Source organism: Sitophilus oryzae, unplaced genomic scaffold, assembly GCF_002938485.1.
Source record: "Sitophilus oryzae breed Bouriz unplaced genomic scaffold, Soryzae_2.0 scaffold_249_pilon_pilon, whole genome shotgun sequence".
In the NCBI taxonomy this organism is placed as follows: Eukaryota; Metazoa; Arthropoda; class Insecta; order Coleoptera; family Curculionidae; genus Sitophilus; species Sitophilus oryzae.
The window spans coordinates 226,754-242,417 of NW_022146806.1; the positions used below are offsets into that span (position 1 = coordinate 226,754).

General features: G+C 33.6%; 1 protein-coding gene across 1 annotated transcript in view; it reads left to right on the forward strand.

Moving 5' to 3' along the window:
* The window catches only part of LOC115884458 (calcium-activated potassium channel slowpoke), a 165,464-nt gene extending 150,919 nt beyond the window's left edge, over positions 1-14,545 (forward strand). Inside the window, exons 26-28 of the mRNA XM_030903048.1 lie at positions 5,625-5,737; positions 5,795-6,044; positions 11,325-14,545. Coding sequence (XP_030758908.1) covers positions 5,625-5,737; positions 5,795-6,044; positions 11,325-11,447 — 486 coding nt within the window. The 3' untranslated portion in view covers positions 11,448-14,545. The remainder of the gene's footprint in view (positions 1-5,624; positions 5,738-5,794; positions 6,045-11,324) is intronic.
* The last annotated feature ends 1,119 nt before the right edge of the window (positions 14,546-15,664 follow it).

Sequence of the window (15,664 nt, forward strand, 5' to 3'; positions counted from 1 at the left end):
TGCAAAAATGAGCGCTATGATTTACTACGATTTGGCATCTTTAACCGACCAGAAGACAGTGGAAAACCATTAGGATGATTTTTCCAAGGCTCCTTTGATTAAAAATTAGTGTTTTAGTACAGCCATGGCACCCTAAATTGAGGCTACTCTAAACTATGGCTACTCTAAATTGAAATTTAAAATACGATTTTTTAAGCAAAATGCTGCAAAAGTTGACATACATAAGGTCATTCTATCTTAGAGTGTCATTTCTATTGGAATAAAAATACTGAGGGTGGTCCTTAAAATCAAAAGTTGTAGTAATTTCTGGTAAAACAGGAAGTGACCGAAAACAATTAAATACGTCAATCAATCTTGACTTATGTCATATTCTGATATACCAATTTCGCCTGCAAGTGCTATAATTAGGGTTGAGCCATTTTTTAGACGCACCTGGTATATAATTTGAACCAAACAAATAAAGAAACGGTAGCCCAAACTTCTACTGCCTTATAGAAATGTTAAAAAAGCCGTAAAGACTACAAATATTATTACTTTATATATTTTTCTGATTTAAAAAACAGCAAAGGGTTTTTGAGAACACTATATTTTGATTTTTGTAGGATCGAAATCAGGCAGCCATGACAGTACTGAACGGTCACGTGGTGGTTTGCCTCTTTGCTGATCCCGATTCACCGCTCATTGGTTTAAGAAACTTGGTTATGCCTTTGAGAGCCAGCAACTTCCATTACCACGAACTCAAACATGTTGTCATAGTTGGCTCTGTGGACTATATTAGAAGAGAATGGAAAATGTTGCAGAATTTACCGAAGATTTCTGTTCTAAATGTATATAAATCTATATTTTTTTCTTAAAAAGCATATGAAAAAACATATTTTTATTATTTTTATTAGGGTTCTCCACTAAGTAGGGCTGATTTGCGTGCAGTAAACGTCAATCTCTGCGACATGTGCTGTATTCTGTCAGCAAAAGTGCCCAGTAACGATGATCCGACGCTGGCCGACAAGGAAGCCATTTTGGCGTCGCTTAACATCAAGGCCATGACCTTCGATGACACTATCGGTGTCTTGAGTCAAACCAATGAGGACAACGAGAACGGGACTCCCGTAGGTAGTCCCATTATACTACAAAGAAGGGGGTCCGTTTATGGAGCCAACGTTCCTATGATTACTGGTAAGCATTTAAAAAATTAAAAAAATAAATAATAAAAAATATGAACCTTTCTACGGGAGGTGTAAGATATACTTCTTAAATTTACTTAATTGTTACACTATAAATACACATTTATTTTTGTCTCTTGCTAATATTTTGGCTTCAGATATTGTTAGTCCTCTAAGTAGTATCTTCTCCATTATATCATTGCATGTTTTGTCGGTCTTCCCGTTGGTCTCTTCCCCTGTATTTTAGCTTCCTATACCCCCTTGTTCATTCTAAAATTGTCCATACCACTGAAGCTTAGGTTGCTCAATTCTATACAGAATCGAATCTACTATCAGTTTCTCTCTTATAAAGCTGTTTCTTATTCAATCTATTCTTGTTACTCCAAGTACTCTTCTTAGATATAACATCCCCATTCTTTGAATCTTACTCTTCAATATTTTAATTAATACCCAACTTTCACAACCAAAAATTAACGTGGGTATCTCATCTTCATTTTTCTAGGAAAAAATATCTTAACTAGATTTAATTAGATTTTTTGTGATGACTATTGGGCTATTCCACTGGTCTTTTGCGGCCATTTTGCAAGGGCTCTGGTCTACTGAGTTGCAGCAATGAGCCTTGTTTGATCTTTTTATCTACCTTTTCATTACCCTTGTAACCCTCGTACCTCATAGCGTAACTTTGCTATATTCTACTAATGTATTCAGAGTACAAAGTCTAGTCTGTCCTTTATGGAATCAAGTACCTTTAGCGCAGCTTGGTTATCAACCCAAGTAGCATTTTCACGACTTGCGACCACATGTTTACTAAACACAATGTTGGATTAGTTACAAAAAATATTTAGCTCCCTACCTTGGGTATTAAAATAAATTTAAACGTTTTTATAACGTTGTGCCGACGTTGGACTAGTACTTCAGCAAAGTAGGAAGCTCCTGCGACGTCGAATAAACGTTGTCTTGTAACATTTTTTGCTTAAGTGATCTTTAAATTTTTTTTTTTTTTGAATCCGTTTGCCTAATACGTAAACATGTATCAGCTTCTCAAGAGAGGCCATCTCACACTTATCCACTCAGGAACGCGGAGCAAGATCTTTATCTACCTACCCCACGCTCAGAGTTAGTTAAAAGTTCAATATTATACAACTCGAAAAAAATGCACAATCACCTGCCATTTGAAATCAAATCCATAACATCATTTTTTTCATTTCGCAAAGCATTGAACTCTTATTTACTAGACAAGGCTTTCTACGCCGTAAATGAATTCTATTTGAATTGAAAATCGAATTTGATCTTGAAAACACTGGTCTAATGTTTGCTATTGCTATATTTACTAATGACATCGAAATTAATTTATTTAGAGGTCATTGATATTTTGCTATAAACTGGCTAAATATTTTTGAATATTATTTTAATTTTTTTTGTTCTTTGACATTTTTTTTTGTAAACATTTATAAATATTTATTTAAACAATAAGACTGACAATATTATTTGTATAATGTTTTGTATTATCTTTTGTTTGTTTGTTTGTGTACCTTGTTTTTGTTTACTTTGTTTGTTAGTTTACCTTTGTCTACAAATTGAAAAATGTTTTCACAATAAAGGCATTTATTTTTTATTTATTTATTTATTTATTTTAGGTGATTCGGACAACGTAGTTACAACGTTGGATAATATAGAGTTTTCCGACGTCAGTTTCAGGACCTATTCCAACGTTATGCAAACGTCGTCTGTTTTACTTATTCCAACGTTGTTTAGATTTCCTTATTCTTACGTTGGTAGGACGTCGAGGCACTACCTTTTTGCAACTGTATTGAACCATAACCTTAAATCTTAAATTTTCACTTCATTGTTCTGTTCAGTCAGACAGTTCAGTGCTGTTTTTGTTTTTATAAAAAAAACTTATTTAAAATGGGACATAAGAAAGGTACATATAAAACTAAATTTAAATATACATCGGCATATATTACCGATAGTTTATCCACTCCCTCGTTTATTTAGATTATAGAGGGCGGCACAAGCTAGACTCTAGGATGACTAAATTAGGCAATCTTGCGACTAGTATACTACCTGTTAAGGCTGAACTGCGACTTTATTAGTCCAGTATGCGACTACTCGAACTACTCCATCTTAATCTCCAAAACAACAAAGTGAAAGCCGCCATGTTGTTAAATAAGAAAATGTTTCGTTCCTAAAATAGCAATTCCTGCTTTTTGAATACATTAACTTGAAATATTTGACCCTAAAAATCACGCGGAAACAATTTTTTCGACTGCGAATAAATTATTCTCATTTTACTGAAAAAAAACTTCAAGAAAATTTTTAGAACTTCTTTAATTTTAAGGCCCATTAGTATTTTTCAAAATAGAAACAATACATTTATCAATAAAGTTGTTTGCGTTTAACTTTTTTGCCTTGGGTAACGAGTTACAGAGTCGGTTAAAGTGTTTCAATAATTATGATCTTCAAACATCCTCCACACTTAAATACTTTTGTTTTGTTTTCCTTCACTGCCACCTGACATATGTCTCTAACTAAATCATAAAAATAATATTTTTACAATAATTATCCCAATTTAGGATATATAACGCGACTTAGACGCCATATTAGTTTTGTATTTCTGTGAATTAGGATTTTAAACAACATTGCAGTTTGTACTAAATTAAGCTTCTAGCCAACGTCGGTATCCAACGTCGTTTCGACCCAAAAATTATTCTCCAAACTAGTGCAGACTAGGGTTGGCACGAGGTTGTGCCGACGTTGCGCCCCGACGTTTGGTCGCGTGACACAACGTTGTCCCGACGTCCAAATGCTGCTTGGGAATGACAACTGAACGGTTTGTTTTCTCCTGCTTTGTTATTTCTTCCAGGCTATAATGGATTCCTTTTCTTAAGCCTAAAAAATTGTGATATCCATGGATAGGCCTACTGGGAAAGCTACCCTTTGTTTCAACCCTTCTATTCTAGCTAAAATATTCTAACATTCTTGGCCGATCTGTATACCAGGTTTCATCAGCTTATATGGGTACACTGTTTTTTTTTCAGTCTTACATCTCTATTTTAAAGTTGTTACCTATTAAAGCTATCACTTCCTTGTATCTGTCGCGTCTATGGGTACCTAAGGAAAAAAATAAGTTAAAATTACCTAAAAATATGCACAGAATTGTGAGATTTAATTTTATCTATTATTTCAGAATTGGTCAACGACAGTAACGTTCAATTTTTGGATCAAGATGACGATGATGATCCAGATACGGAATTGTACCTAACCCAGCCGTTTGCTTGTGGTACCGCTTTCGCTGTTAGTGTATTAGACTCGCTAATGTCTACGGTAAGTACTTCCTTTTATTTTATTTATAAAATGCGTTCAGAGTAGAACCACTTTGGCTGAAAGAGCTAAAGTTAATTTTTGTTTGTTTTTGTAATTAAAGTTTTTTGACAATAAGAAAATAGTAATATCACTGAGGACAATGTATCCAAAACATTTTTGACAGTACATCCGGTTATACCACGACTAGATATTAACTGGAGTTTCTATACAGAGTGTATTTGAAATAAGTGGAAATATTTTCAGGTCTGATAGATTTCGATAAAAGAAACATATTTTCTCCTCGCCGTTTTTCAAATAAGTCCAAAATAACCGAGTTATTTTACTTAGAAAATAAAAAAAATATATATTTTATTTTAAGTTTTCGGAACCACTGGATTTTTTCTGGAGGTTGCCATATTCCTCTCAAGATATTGTCTTTTTTGACTAAAAATTAAATAAAAGTTATAACATTTTTCGAAAAATACAAAATTAGAAAAAGGCCGAAAATTAAACCATAGACGTGTTTCTGGGGAGTCGAAGTATACCGCCCCTAAAAATATTTGCACTTAAGACTGACTCTGTATAACTATAGTTATATAGAATTTATTTAGAATATAGTTATTAAGAATATATTTTAGACACTGACACTGGAGGCCACCTATATATTTTTTAAATGGTTTGAGTTTTTTACGTAGCTATTTTTACCAAGAGGCCTTTTTTATGTAAAAAACTTCGTAAATGTATATTTTTGTACTCGGTAGTTTTATACAGGTACGGACGAAAAGTTATTGCTCTTCAAATCATTTAAAAAATATGTAGGTGGGTCCCTCTATAAGTAGTAGTCATTATTGACATTAAAATAAAATTTCTCATGTCAAAAAAACTCCCAGATACCTATTTTCATCCAAATATTGGCGGTACTTCAGAAATTATTTGAAAAAAATCGAAATAAAAATGAAACTTCTACACCCTGTATCTCCGAAACTAAGTATTTTAGGACATACATTTATATGATTTTTTTACTTATTTTTATCTGCAGAATATGCTGCCAAAGTTTCCATAATACAGTTCGGACCACCCTGTACACCCTGTAATTGGATGCTCATTATCCAATTAAAAATTAAAAATAATTTCTTTCTTTCTCAAATTCTATTTTAGACATACTTCAACCAAAACGCCTTGACATTAATACGATCCTTGATCACTGGGGGTGCTACACCAGAATTAGAACTGATTTTAGCAGAAGGTGCTGGTTTAAGAGGAGGATACAGGTAACTCGCATTTCTACGACCCTTGTAACAAGCAAACCCTATTTTTTTCCTTTATAGTACTCCGGAAAGTTTATCAAACAGAGATCGATGCAGAGTAGGTCAAATTTCCCTCTATGACGGTCCCCTGGCTCAGTTTGGCGAGACGGGGAAGTACGGCGATCTTTTCGTAGCAGCCCTGAAGCAGTTCGGAATGTTATGCATTGGATTGTACCGATTTAGGGATACGAGTTCATCCTGTGACGCGAGTAGCAAGAGATACGTCATCACCAACCCACCAGACGATTTTCAGTTGTTGCCTACCGATCAAGTAAAATCGATATGTTTTTATTCAGGTGGCCATGGAATCGATTTTTAATAATAACATGTATATTTCTACTACTGAGCACTATATTATGAGTCTATTACGCTGTACTTTCGGGTCGCTCTCAGGGGTCGGGTGAAGTGGGTGTGTAGCCGAAGGAAATATATATTATATTTCAGAAATCCGCTTAAGGCTTGGCCCGATCCTGTCGCGTTAACCCTAGCCTTACCGAAAGTGGGTCATCGATGACCCGAAACATAGAATTCCACAAATAATTTTCGCCCCCGTGCTTTTTTTTCAGTGTTCCTCCATGAATTCTCCTAACATATCATAAGCATATTGTTTTTAGTACGAATTTAAAAAAAAATACATTTCTCCGAAATCTGCCTCTGGGTCACGGACGACCCGGTTTTGTGAATAACCGTTATAGGCTAAAACTCCCCAAATCGACAAGTCATAGCATGGTTAGCATTTAGTCGTAATTTATTTATTCGTCATTCAGTTTACTATCTAACGCTGCTTCGTGAAGATCATTATTTTTTTTTTCAATAGAAAACAGTAAAGTGCGATGTGGTCTAAAAATAAGGGTTTGTCCGACAAGGAGCTCTACGATATTCTGATGCAGTCTTCAGATGACGAGTGCGATAAAGAATTACCTTTAGAGCAGGCATTTAGTGATTTCTCGAGTGATGAGGACCTCTCGGATGGTGAAGCTGAGATACACGAAGGAAGCCATTCATTTCATGAGTTAGAAGAGGAAGAAGTGCAGTTACCTGACCAATTGAAAGGCGAAACTTTGCGCAATAGGCAGTCCTATGATGTAGATAATCGTACATGGTATACTGTAGCGCCTAAAACAGGAAAATCCAGATCATGCAATATCTTGCAAGAAGATAAAGGTCTCACAAATAGAAGTAAGGATGTGAATTCTATTACTGACTGCTTCAAGCTTTCCTTTTCTGAAAATATGTTCGATATTATCATAAAATATACAAACAAAAAAGCTAACGATTTTATAAAGACTTATAATGAATGTCATGAAGACAAGTTGGAGACATGGATTGAAGTAGACACTACAGAAATGCTTGCCTTTCTTGGAGTCCTTATTCTTGCTGGTATATTCCGTGAAGCAAAAGAAAGTGTACGCAATTTATGGTCGACTACAAACAATGCTTTTACCAGGCCAATTTATCAGGCCACTATGTCCAGAAATCGATTTTCTGACATCTTACGCCACCTTCGTTTTGATGATTTGTCTACAAGAGCCGAGAGAAAGGAACAAGATAAGCTTGCTCCGATTCGTGAGATAACTGACATATTTGCTAAGAATTGCAGAGAATCTTACAAACCTTCAGCTTTTGGGACTATTGATGAGCAGTTGGTAACTTTCCCAGGTCGTTGCTTATTCAAAGTTTATATACCAAGTAAACCAGGCAAATATGGTATAAAGGTGTGGGCCCTTTGTGATGCTGACAACTGCTATTGTTGCAATTTTGAAGTGTATTTAGGAAAATTGAATGGCATAGCAGAAAAGAATCAAGGTCCTCGAGTTGTAAAAACTTTAGCAAACCACTGGTATGGTAGTGGACGAAATATAACAACTGATAATTTTTTCACCGACATAACCTTAGCAGAAGAACTCTTGTCCCAGAATCTAACAATTGTGGGCACAATCCGCAAAACTCGCAAAGACTTGCCGAAGAGCTTATTAGATATTCGCGAAAGAGCTACGTATTCTTCACAGTTCCTTTTTACACGGAATCTTACCTTGGTGTCCTACGTTACGAAGCCCAATAAATTTGTTGTACTTCTATCTTCAATGCATCATGAACACGACATCGCCGGAGAAGATCTGAAATTCAAGCCTAGCATAATAACTTCTTATAATGAGACAAAAAGTGGCGTAGATTGCTTGGATAAAATTGTACGTGAATACAGTTCCAAAAGGATCAGTAGAAGATGGCCTTTACGTTTATTTTATAATTGGCTTGACATAGCGTCATATAATGCCTTCGTCATCTGGATTCTGAAAAATCCACAATGGAAGAGTTCTAATGGTAAATGGTAACCTAAAAGTCAGAAGGAAACTTTTTTTGGAAGAACTAGGTGATATGCTGACTCATAACAATATTGTACGACGCGCAGAAAAAATTCATGAGGATGGTAGAGGGTTTTTCGCAACTGTATGTCATGCTATTGAAAGTACAGGAGTTTCAATAAAAAAGAAGCTACCAACGCCCAACATAGGCGCCAAAAGGAGTCGATGCTTCCAGTGCCGTGGAAACGATAACAAATATTCCACAAAATGTGACAAGTGCCACAAATATGTTTGTCCCTTACACGCAGAAATCAAATTCAATTCAAAAAGCAGTAGTTTGTTCTTGTTGTTCAAAAGATGAAGATGGAGAATAAGAAAAGTGTAGTTATTGACTTATTAGCAAAATAAAAATAAATTAGTATTTAGCTTGATTTATGTCCTATGCAGTGATTTTATATTATATTTTTTTGTTGTTTATTTTTGTAATAAAAGTGAAGCAAATATAAAAAAATATTTTTTTATCATTCCCAAAGCATTCTATTAAAACACAAAAAATATGTCTGGGTCAATTTTGACCCTGTTTTGGAAAACAAAATTTTAAAAATATTTTGGTACGGCTAGGGTTAAGCCACACCCAAAATTTCAAACACACGTGCTTTGATTAAGGCTTGATTAAGGTTGCACAGCTTCAGCATTTGCCATATAATAGCGAGCAATTTGTTACAAAACCATATATCACTGTAATCACTAAACGTCAATCTATTTCCGTAGTGTAACGGAATTTTAAATTATGTCTTTATTTTCGAGAAAATTTAGTCCAAACATAACGAATACTTTGTTGATCTTTGACCATCGAAATCTTAAGAATAAATAACTTGTCTAAAAATGTGCAACAATACGGATATAGTATAATCCTTTATCGTTAATTTCCTTCTTCATTTGTGTAAAAATACCTAGCCCGTTTTATAACGCTTATTTTGCTACTTTTTGGGACTAGTGAACTGGACTCATGGTGAAAAACAATAATGAACAGAACTAGAGATGGACAAAACTGATATTTTTAAAAAAAAGTTGAGTTTGTTATTTAAAAATAACAGCTTATAGTAACAGGTTTTTGTTGTTGATCGATTTTATTAGATGTTAAACAGCACAAAAAAAAGAAACCGATAAAATATATAAAAATAACAGTTGTAGTATAACAGATCGATTACTACAATGTTACTACCCGTGTTTATTGCCAGCACATAGTCTTTTCACATAACCGTATTTTGTAGCCTTTAGGTACTTGTAAATAACAGTTGAAATATAACAGGTCGCTAAATTACAGTTGAGGGTTGGAACCTTTGGTGTTAAACAGCAAAATAAAAACACTAAATCACCACAATACACCAAAACACTTTTACTTTTACACTGGACGCGCGTTTCGCTAACCATGTTAGCATCATCAGCAGATGATTATAAACAAATTTTTTATATAATATATATGTTTATAATCATCTGCTAATGATGCTAACATGGTTAGCGAAAGTAAAAGTAAGTCCAGTGTAAAAGTAAAAGTGTTTTGGTGTATTGTGGTGATTTAGTGTTATTATTTCGCTAAATTACTATACATTTTTACGGCCAGCGCACTGTTATTTTCAAATTTGTTATTGCTGTTTTTTTTTTCAAAACACATATTTTTTAGAAGGAACAAGGTTATTTTCTACCAGTATCAACTGTTTTAAACTCTTATTTGTAAAAATAACTAGAGATGAGGAAGAAATCGCAAACTGCGATTCAATCGCGGTAATTTTAAAATTGCAATCGCAACCTGCGATTGGCTAATGGGAAACTGCGATTGCTATTTTTTCTATTTGCGTGTTTCAATTTAGGCAACCAGTATTACTATAGCTGCGATTTGCGACTTTGTTGCGGTTTTCGATTTTGTTGCGATTTGCGATTGTGAATTTTTAAACTGGGACCGTGATTTCTATCTGCGAGTTTGAATTTTTAGGAGTTGTGATTTGCGATATTGTTGCGAATGTAATTTTCTGGTTTATTGAAGCATTTTATAGTAAACTGTGATTGAATTTTCTCTCTGATATTATTTATTTATAGAGAAGGTATTATTTGTTTCTCAAGTGTGGTTCACCCCTATAACTTTTTTATTTTTTTCTGATAAAAAAACTGATTTGGTGTGTTAGTATATGACATAAATTAGGATTGACTGACGTATTCAATTGTTTTTAGTCACTTCCTGTTTCACCGGAAATGACTAATACTTTTGATTTTTAAATGACATCCTCGGTATATTTTTACTTTATTCGATAGAAAATGACACTCTGAATAGAATGGCATATCATATGGCAACTTTTGACATTTTCGCATAAAAAATCGCATTTTAAATTTCAATCTAGAATGTCGTGGCTGTGTTAAAAACACTAATTTTAATCAAGATGCCTTGGAAAAACAGATTTGATCGTCTGTTGTTTTTGACGTCTTGTCCAGGCCAGTTAAAATATCGTATTTCTAATATCTCAATTTTTTTCAAATGGAACGAGGGTGGCTCATTGGCATATTTAGAAAAAGGATTTTACGAATAATTTGGTTAGGTTAGGTTAAAATCGCAATCGCAGGTTACATTCGCTGCGATTTAAAAATGGCAATCGCAGTTTCAATTGCGATTGAAGAATCGCAGTTTTGCTCATCTCTAAAAATAACATTTGTAATTTTTACAAATTGTGTCCGTCTTCTCTACTATCAACTCACTGTTAGTTTTCGGATTTGTTATTGCTATTTTTTTTTGATAACTGTTATTTTTTAGAAGTATCAACTGTTGCAAATTGTTATTTATGAATAATAGGTGTAAAATGTAAGATAACACCCTTCTCTACTGTTAGCCCACTGTTATTTTCTTATTTGTTATTTTTTAGAAGTACCAGCTATTGCGAACTTTTATTTCTAAATAACAGTGGTAAAACGGCAACCCGTTAAATAACAACTGTTTTCTCTAAATAAAGGGTTAAGAGTTTTATCTTCTGAAATATCTTCACTAATAGAAAAGAATTAAAACTCTCAGGGAGTTGTTGGTTCTTAGTTTTAAACCTCATTTGATTAAAGTGAAAATGTAAATAAGTACAATTATTTATATGCGAAGATGCGTTTACTTATTCCCCTAATATGAGAATACTTTACAATTCCGTGGCCACCAATTTTATTTTCTTCTCTCTTTTTAAATCTTTTGCTACTACTTAACTATCATGCCCTAGGTGTTCGTGCTGATGCAGTTCGACCCCGGCCTGGAGTACAAGCAGGTGCGGGGCGGCAGACCCGGAACAGGCCAAGGGGGCGGCACGGGGGGCGGTGGCACCAACAAAGACGAGAATTCTTGATTGTTGCTGTGTAGCGCCCTCACAGATGGACCCTACTCCTACATTTAAGTGCGGGAGGTGTCCACTATCGATATTACCCACCATTCCAGTTTAATTTTAAGTGTATCCTATATATAGTTTACTATAAAGACAATCCTTGGTTTCGTTAAAGTCGTTTTAGTTTAGTAAAATGAACCGATTAGTGATGATGGGAAAAGGTATGCAACTTATAGTAATACATTGAGTCCTAGGACAAATGTTTAGATTTCAATGTGATACTAGTAGTAGGTACAGTCAATCTGGCACCCTTTAACTCCCATCAAATTACCCCCGCTCTCATACTTTGCCAGTCGTAAGTGGTCCACTGGAAAAGCTTAAATTCGAAATATCGTATCCCCTCACCCCACCGTTTTTGAGAAAATTGGATTCGATTTTCTAGCTGAACCGTAGGTCTCACAGAAAGTTTTATGGGACAAAAAAGGAAAAGAATTAAATTCTCTACATTTTCATCTCAGTAATAAACCTCTAAAACCTACGGGGACAAAGTTAGAGGGCGCCAAAGTCACTCAAATGCAGTTTTTTCCTTTTTCCGGGTGAAACCATTTTATTACTGTCGCAAAGTTTTCAAAATTATTAAAGATCATAAAAAACCGTTTGAGTGACTTTGTCGCCCTCTAAATTTGTTCCAGTAGGTTTTAGAGGTTTGCTATTTAGAGATGAAAATGTAGAGAACTTGATTCTCTTCATTTTTTGTTCCATAAAATTTTCTGTGGGACTTATGATTCAGCCAGAAAATTGAATCCAAATTTTTTTTTGAGTTTCTCAAAAACGGTGGAGTGGGGGGATACGAATTTTGGAATTTAAGCTTTTCCAGTGAAACACTTAGGACTGGCAAAGTATGAGAGAAGGGGTAATTTGACGGGAGTCTAGACCTTTTTTGATGCCAGATTGACTGTACAATAGTTGCATCATATCTTATGACATTACAACTAATAATAATCTACTCGACGGAAAGTAAAAATATTTTTATTTTTTTATAAATGCGCGTTTTCTAGCTTTTTTCTGTAACGTGCTGGCTTATTTTTTTGACTAATGTCCCGTCTACACATAATTTTTTACCTGTCAGTTAAACCAGAAGACCGGCAAGACATATAGCAAACGGACATCAGTTTTTTCGACGGTCTTCTGGTCATTTATTTTGACTGAACATCAGCTATAATATTTAAAAAAAAGTTACGTGTAGACTATAGGCTTTAAACATTTGACATCAGCTATTTTTTTGGTTACTAAATATGATGAAATAAAATAAATAAGGGTATTTAAATATTATATAAATATGTTATTAAATTGACAATGAATTTGCATTTTTATATTAGTTTGATCTGATGAAAAAAACTACTTTTTTAGTAAAACTGGAAGAACAAAAATAGTTGTTTCAGACATGTTTTCTAATAACAACGATTATATTTCCAATAATACTTGAGTAAAAGACGTTAAAAGAATTAAATATCAAAATTTATATTCCTTATAAAAACAATTTTTTGGTCCTTGTTTGCTTATTTCGTTATTTTTATTTGCTTGTGGGTAATAAACTAACAAAATTCATTGAAGGCGCTACACTAACAATCGCAAAAATTAGGTATGTAAAAAGAATCTACTTATTCGTATTAATAATTTTCTATTATTAATATACCGGGTGGCCCATTTTTGCAAGGAAGTCCAATATCGTCGTTGTTGATAAAGATCTGGAAAAAAGTTTTATACACATAAATGTTGCATGGTTTATAAAGGAGCATATCCTAAAATTATTTTGTTGTATACAGGGTGTACCATAAAAAAGTAATGATGAAGTTGTAAGTTTATATAAATTGCAACCCTCATTTTTCTGTACAGAATTGGATTCACCATAAAACTCTACATATAGTACCTACTATTTTTATTTCAAGGACTATACAACAAAATATTTTTAGGATATAAACCATATGCAATATTTAGATTAAACTTTTTTTCATATCTTTGTCAACAACCACGATATTGGACTTTCTCGCACTAAATGGTTCACCCTGTATTTTCACCGGATTAAATGTAACTGGTAAAGTTTTTCATGCACACATTCTGTTACCTAATATTTAAATAAATAATGAATCTATTAAAATCATGTAAACTCATAATTCGATATCATTTTTTTATTCATTATTTATTTTAGTCATATATGCAGTGTGGACCAGTTTCTTGTAACAGAACGTTAAAAATGCCATAGAAAATATACATTTTCTTTGTAGCAAGAAGAAAATGTCATGTTAATATTAGTCCATACGGGTTTATGTTAAAAATACTGGTAGATCTTTGTACCAAATTTTGTTAAAATATCTTTATTTTGGGATAATTATTTTCTTCCTAAAATATGTTTTATTGATCACTGAAGTCCTACTAAAAGTACTGGAACACTCTGTATATATGTGTGATCCCTTTAATTCAAATTCTCCTATAAATTGTATTAATATTTTTAGACTTAAAAATTCATTATCTAAAATAAACATATGTACCTCAAATTAAAAATTCACTCAAAAAATACTAATATTTCGTGTATTTTTAATCTGAGACAAAGAAAAATGACAAAAGGAGGACATTATATATTTATAACAAACGCCTTTATAGCATTAATGCAAAAAAACTGAATTATTAACATACTATAACTTGTTAGAGCTGCAAGTGACAATGAATGAGTATTACTTAAAAACAAAAACGATATAAAAAATAAATCTATACAATCTCTAAGTATTAAGTCGCTATAGTGTGCCATTTGTAACTTTTATATAATATAAAAAGTAAGTATGTGTAGCTTCTACCAAAAAACGCGAAAAAAAACACTGTGTTTTAACTCTTAAGGATACGACGATTATAGTGTTGTTTTCTAAAATTTCACAATGTCGGTCGTACAGATAATTCGCAATATATAACTAACATTTAACAGTGTAGAGGTCTGTTACTTGCCTAACAAACTATTGCCACAGATTATACAGATTATAATCTTTGTTTTTTCTTTATTATTTTTCGTGGTTCCAATTTTCGGAATCGGGCACTAGTCAGGTGACTAGTTTGCGCACATAGCACGCCCACTTATGGCCTCTAAAATTGTGCACAGCGCCTGACCGGCACAGTTATTAGAGAGATATCGGAAAACCGAATAGCGTCATCCAGTATTTACGCGTACCTTATCATGGTTACGATATGCGCGAGTCAACGCAACACCCGCTAATAACGTTACCGCCTGACGTAATTTGCGGATCAATTACACCAAGCGCTCTTTCTAAATAACCTCTGATAACGTTTAAAAATTGCTTAAATGGGCATGTGCGGGTATTTGACAACCTGAGCCGGCCGGCGAGATCTTTTATTTTAGGTTATGTTTGAATTGTTTTGAATTATTGCTTTAGTTTTATTAGGTAATTTGATATTTAAGTAGCTCGGATTAGTTTTAATTAAGTAAATATGGCCCAAAATATGGATTCCACCTCTTCCAATACTAAAGAACCTATAAAGAGTCTTAGGTTTACAGCAGATGACGACTTAGCCTTTCTAAGAGAATTTGTTGCTTGTTGCCCTAAACCCATTGGCAGACGTTGAACAATAAAGCACTGGAAATAAGCACTTTAGCCCTTTAGTTTTAAAATACCTAGTAAACAAAACAATTTCAAAGTTTTAAATTCAAAGTTAGGTTAAGTTTAAATAACGGACGCGACGCGATCAGAATTCTTTCCGATCCGATAACTATAAATGAAGAGAGTTAATACCACCTCACGTAAAGGAAATAACACCTGGCCTTATTAACGTCCATGCACGCTATTCGGTTTAGCGATATCTCTCTATTACGCTGTTTATTGTTATTTTACGCGAGTTTATTTTTGCGCACAGGAAATTTGACTCGTTTGCACATCGTCCTAAAAAACAATTTTAGTGCCACGAATTAGGGACAAGATTTTTATCTGTATACTTATAGGATACCTAATCTGTGCTATTGCTCTTTTCACGTTAATTTTTCTGGTTTCGACATTTGACATCGTAAATGGCAAGGATTTGGTTAAAACTGAAAATCCCTAGGCAGTGTAGCACAAATTAAATAAAGTCTCTATAGTAGATGCTGAATTGGGTTGGTTATATTAAAAATATTTTTATTTTTTGGATATATTAATATTTTATTATTGAATTTCGTTTAAAAAAAAAACTTATTTTACCTT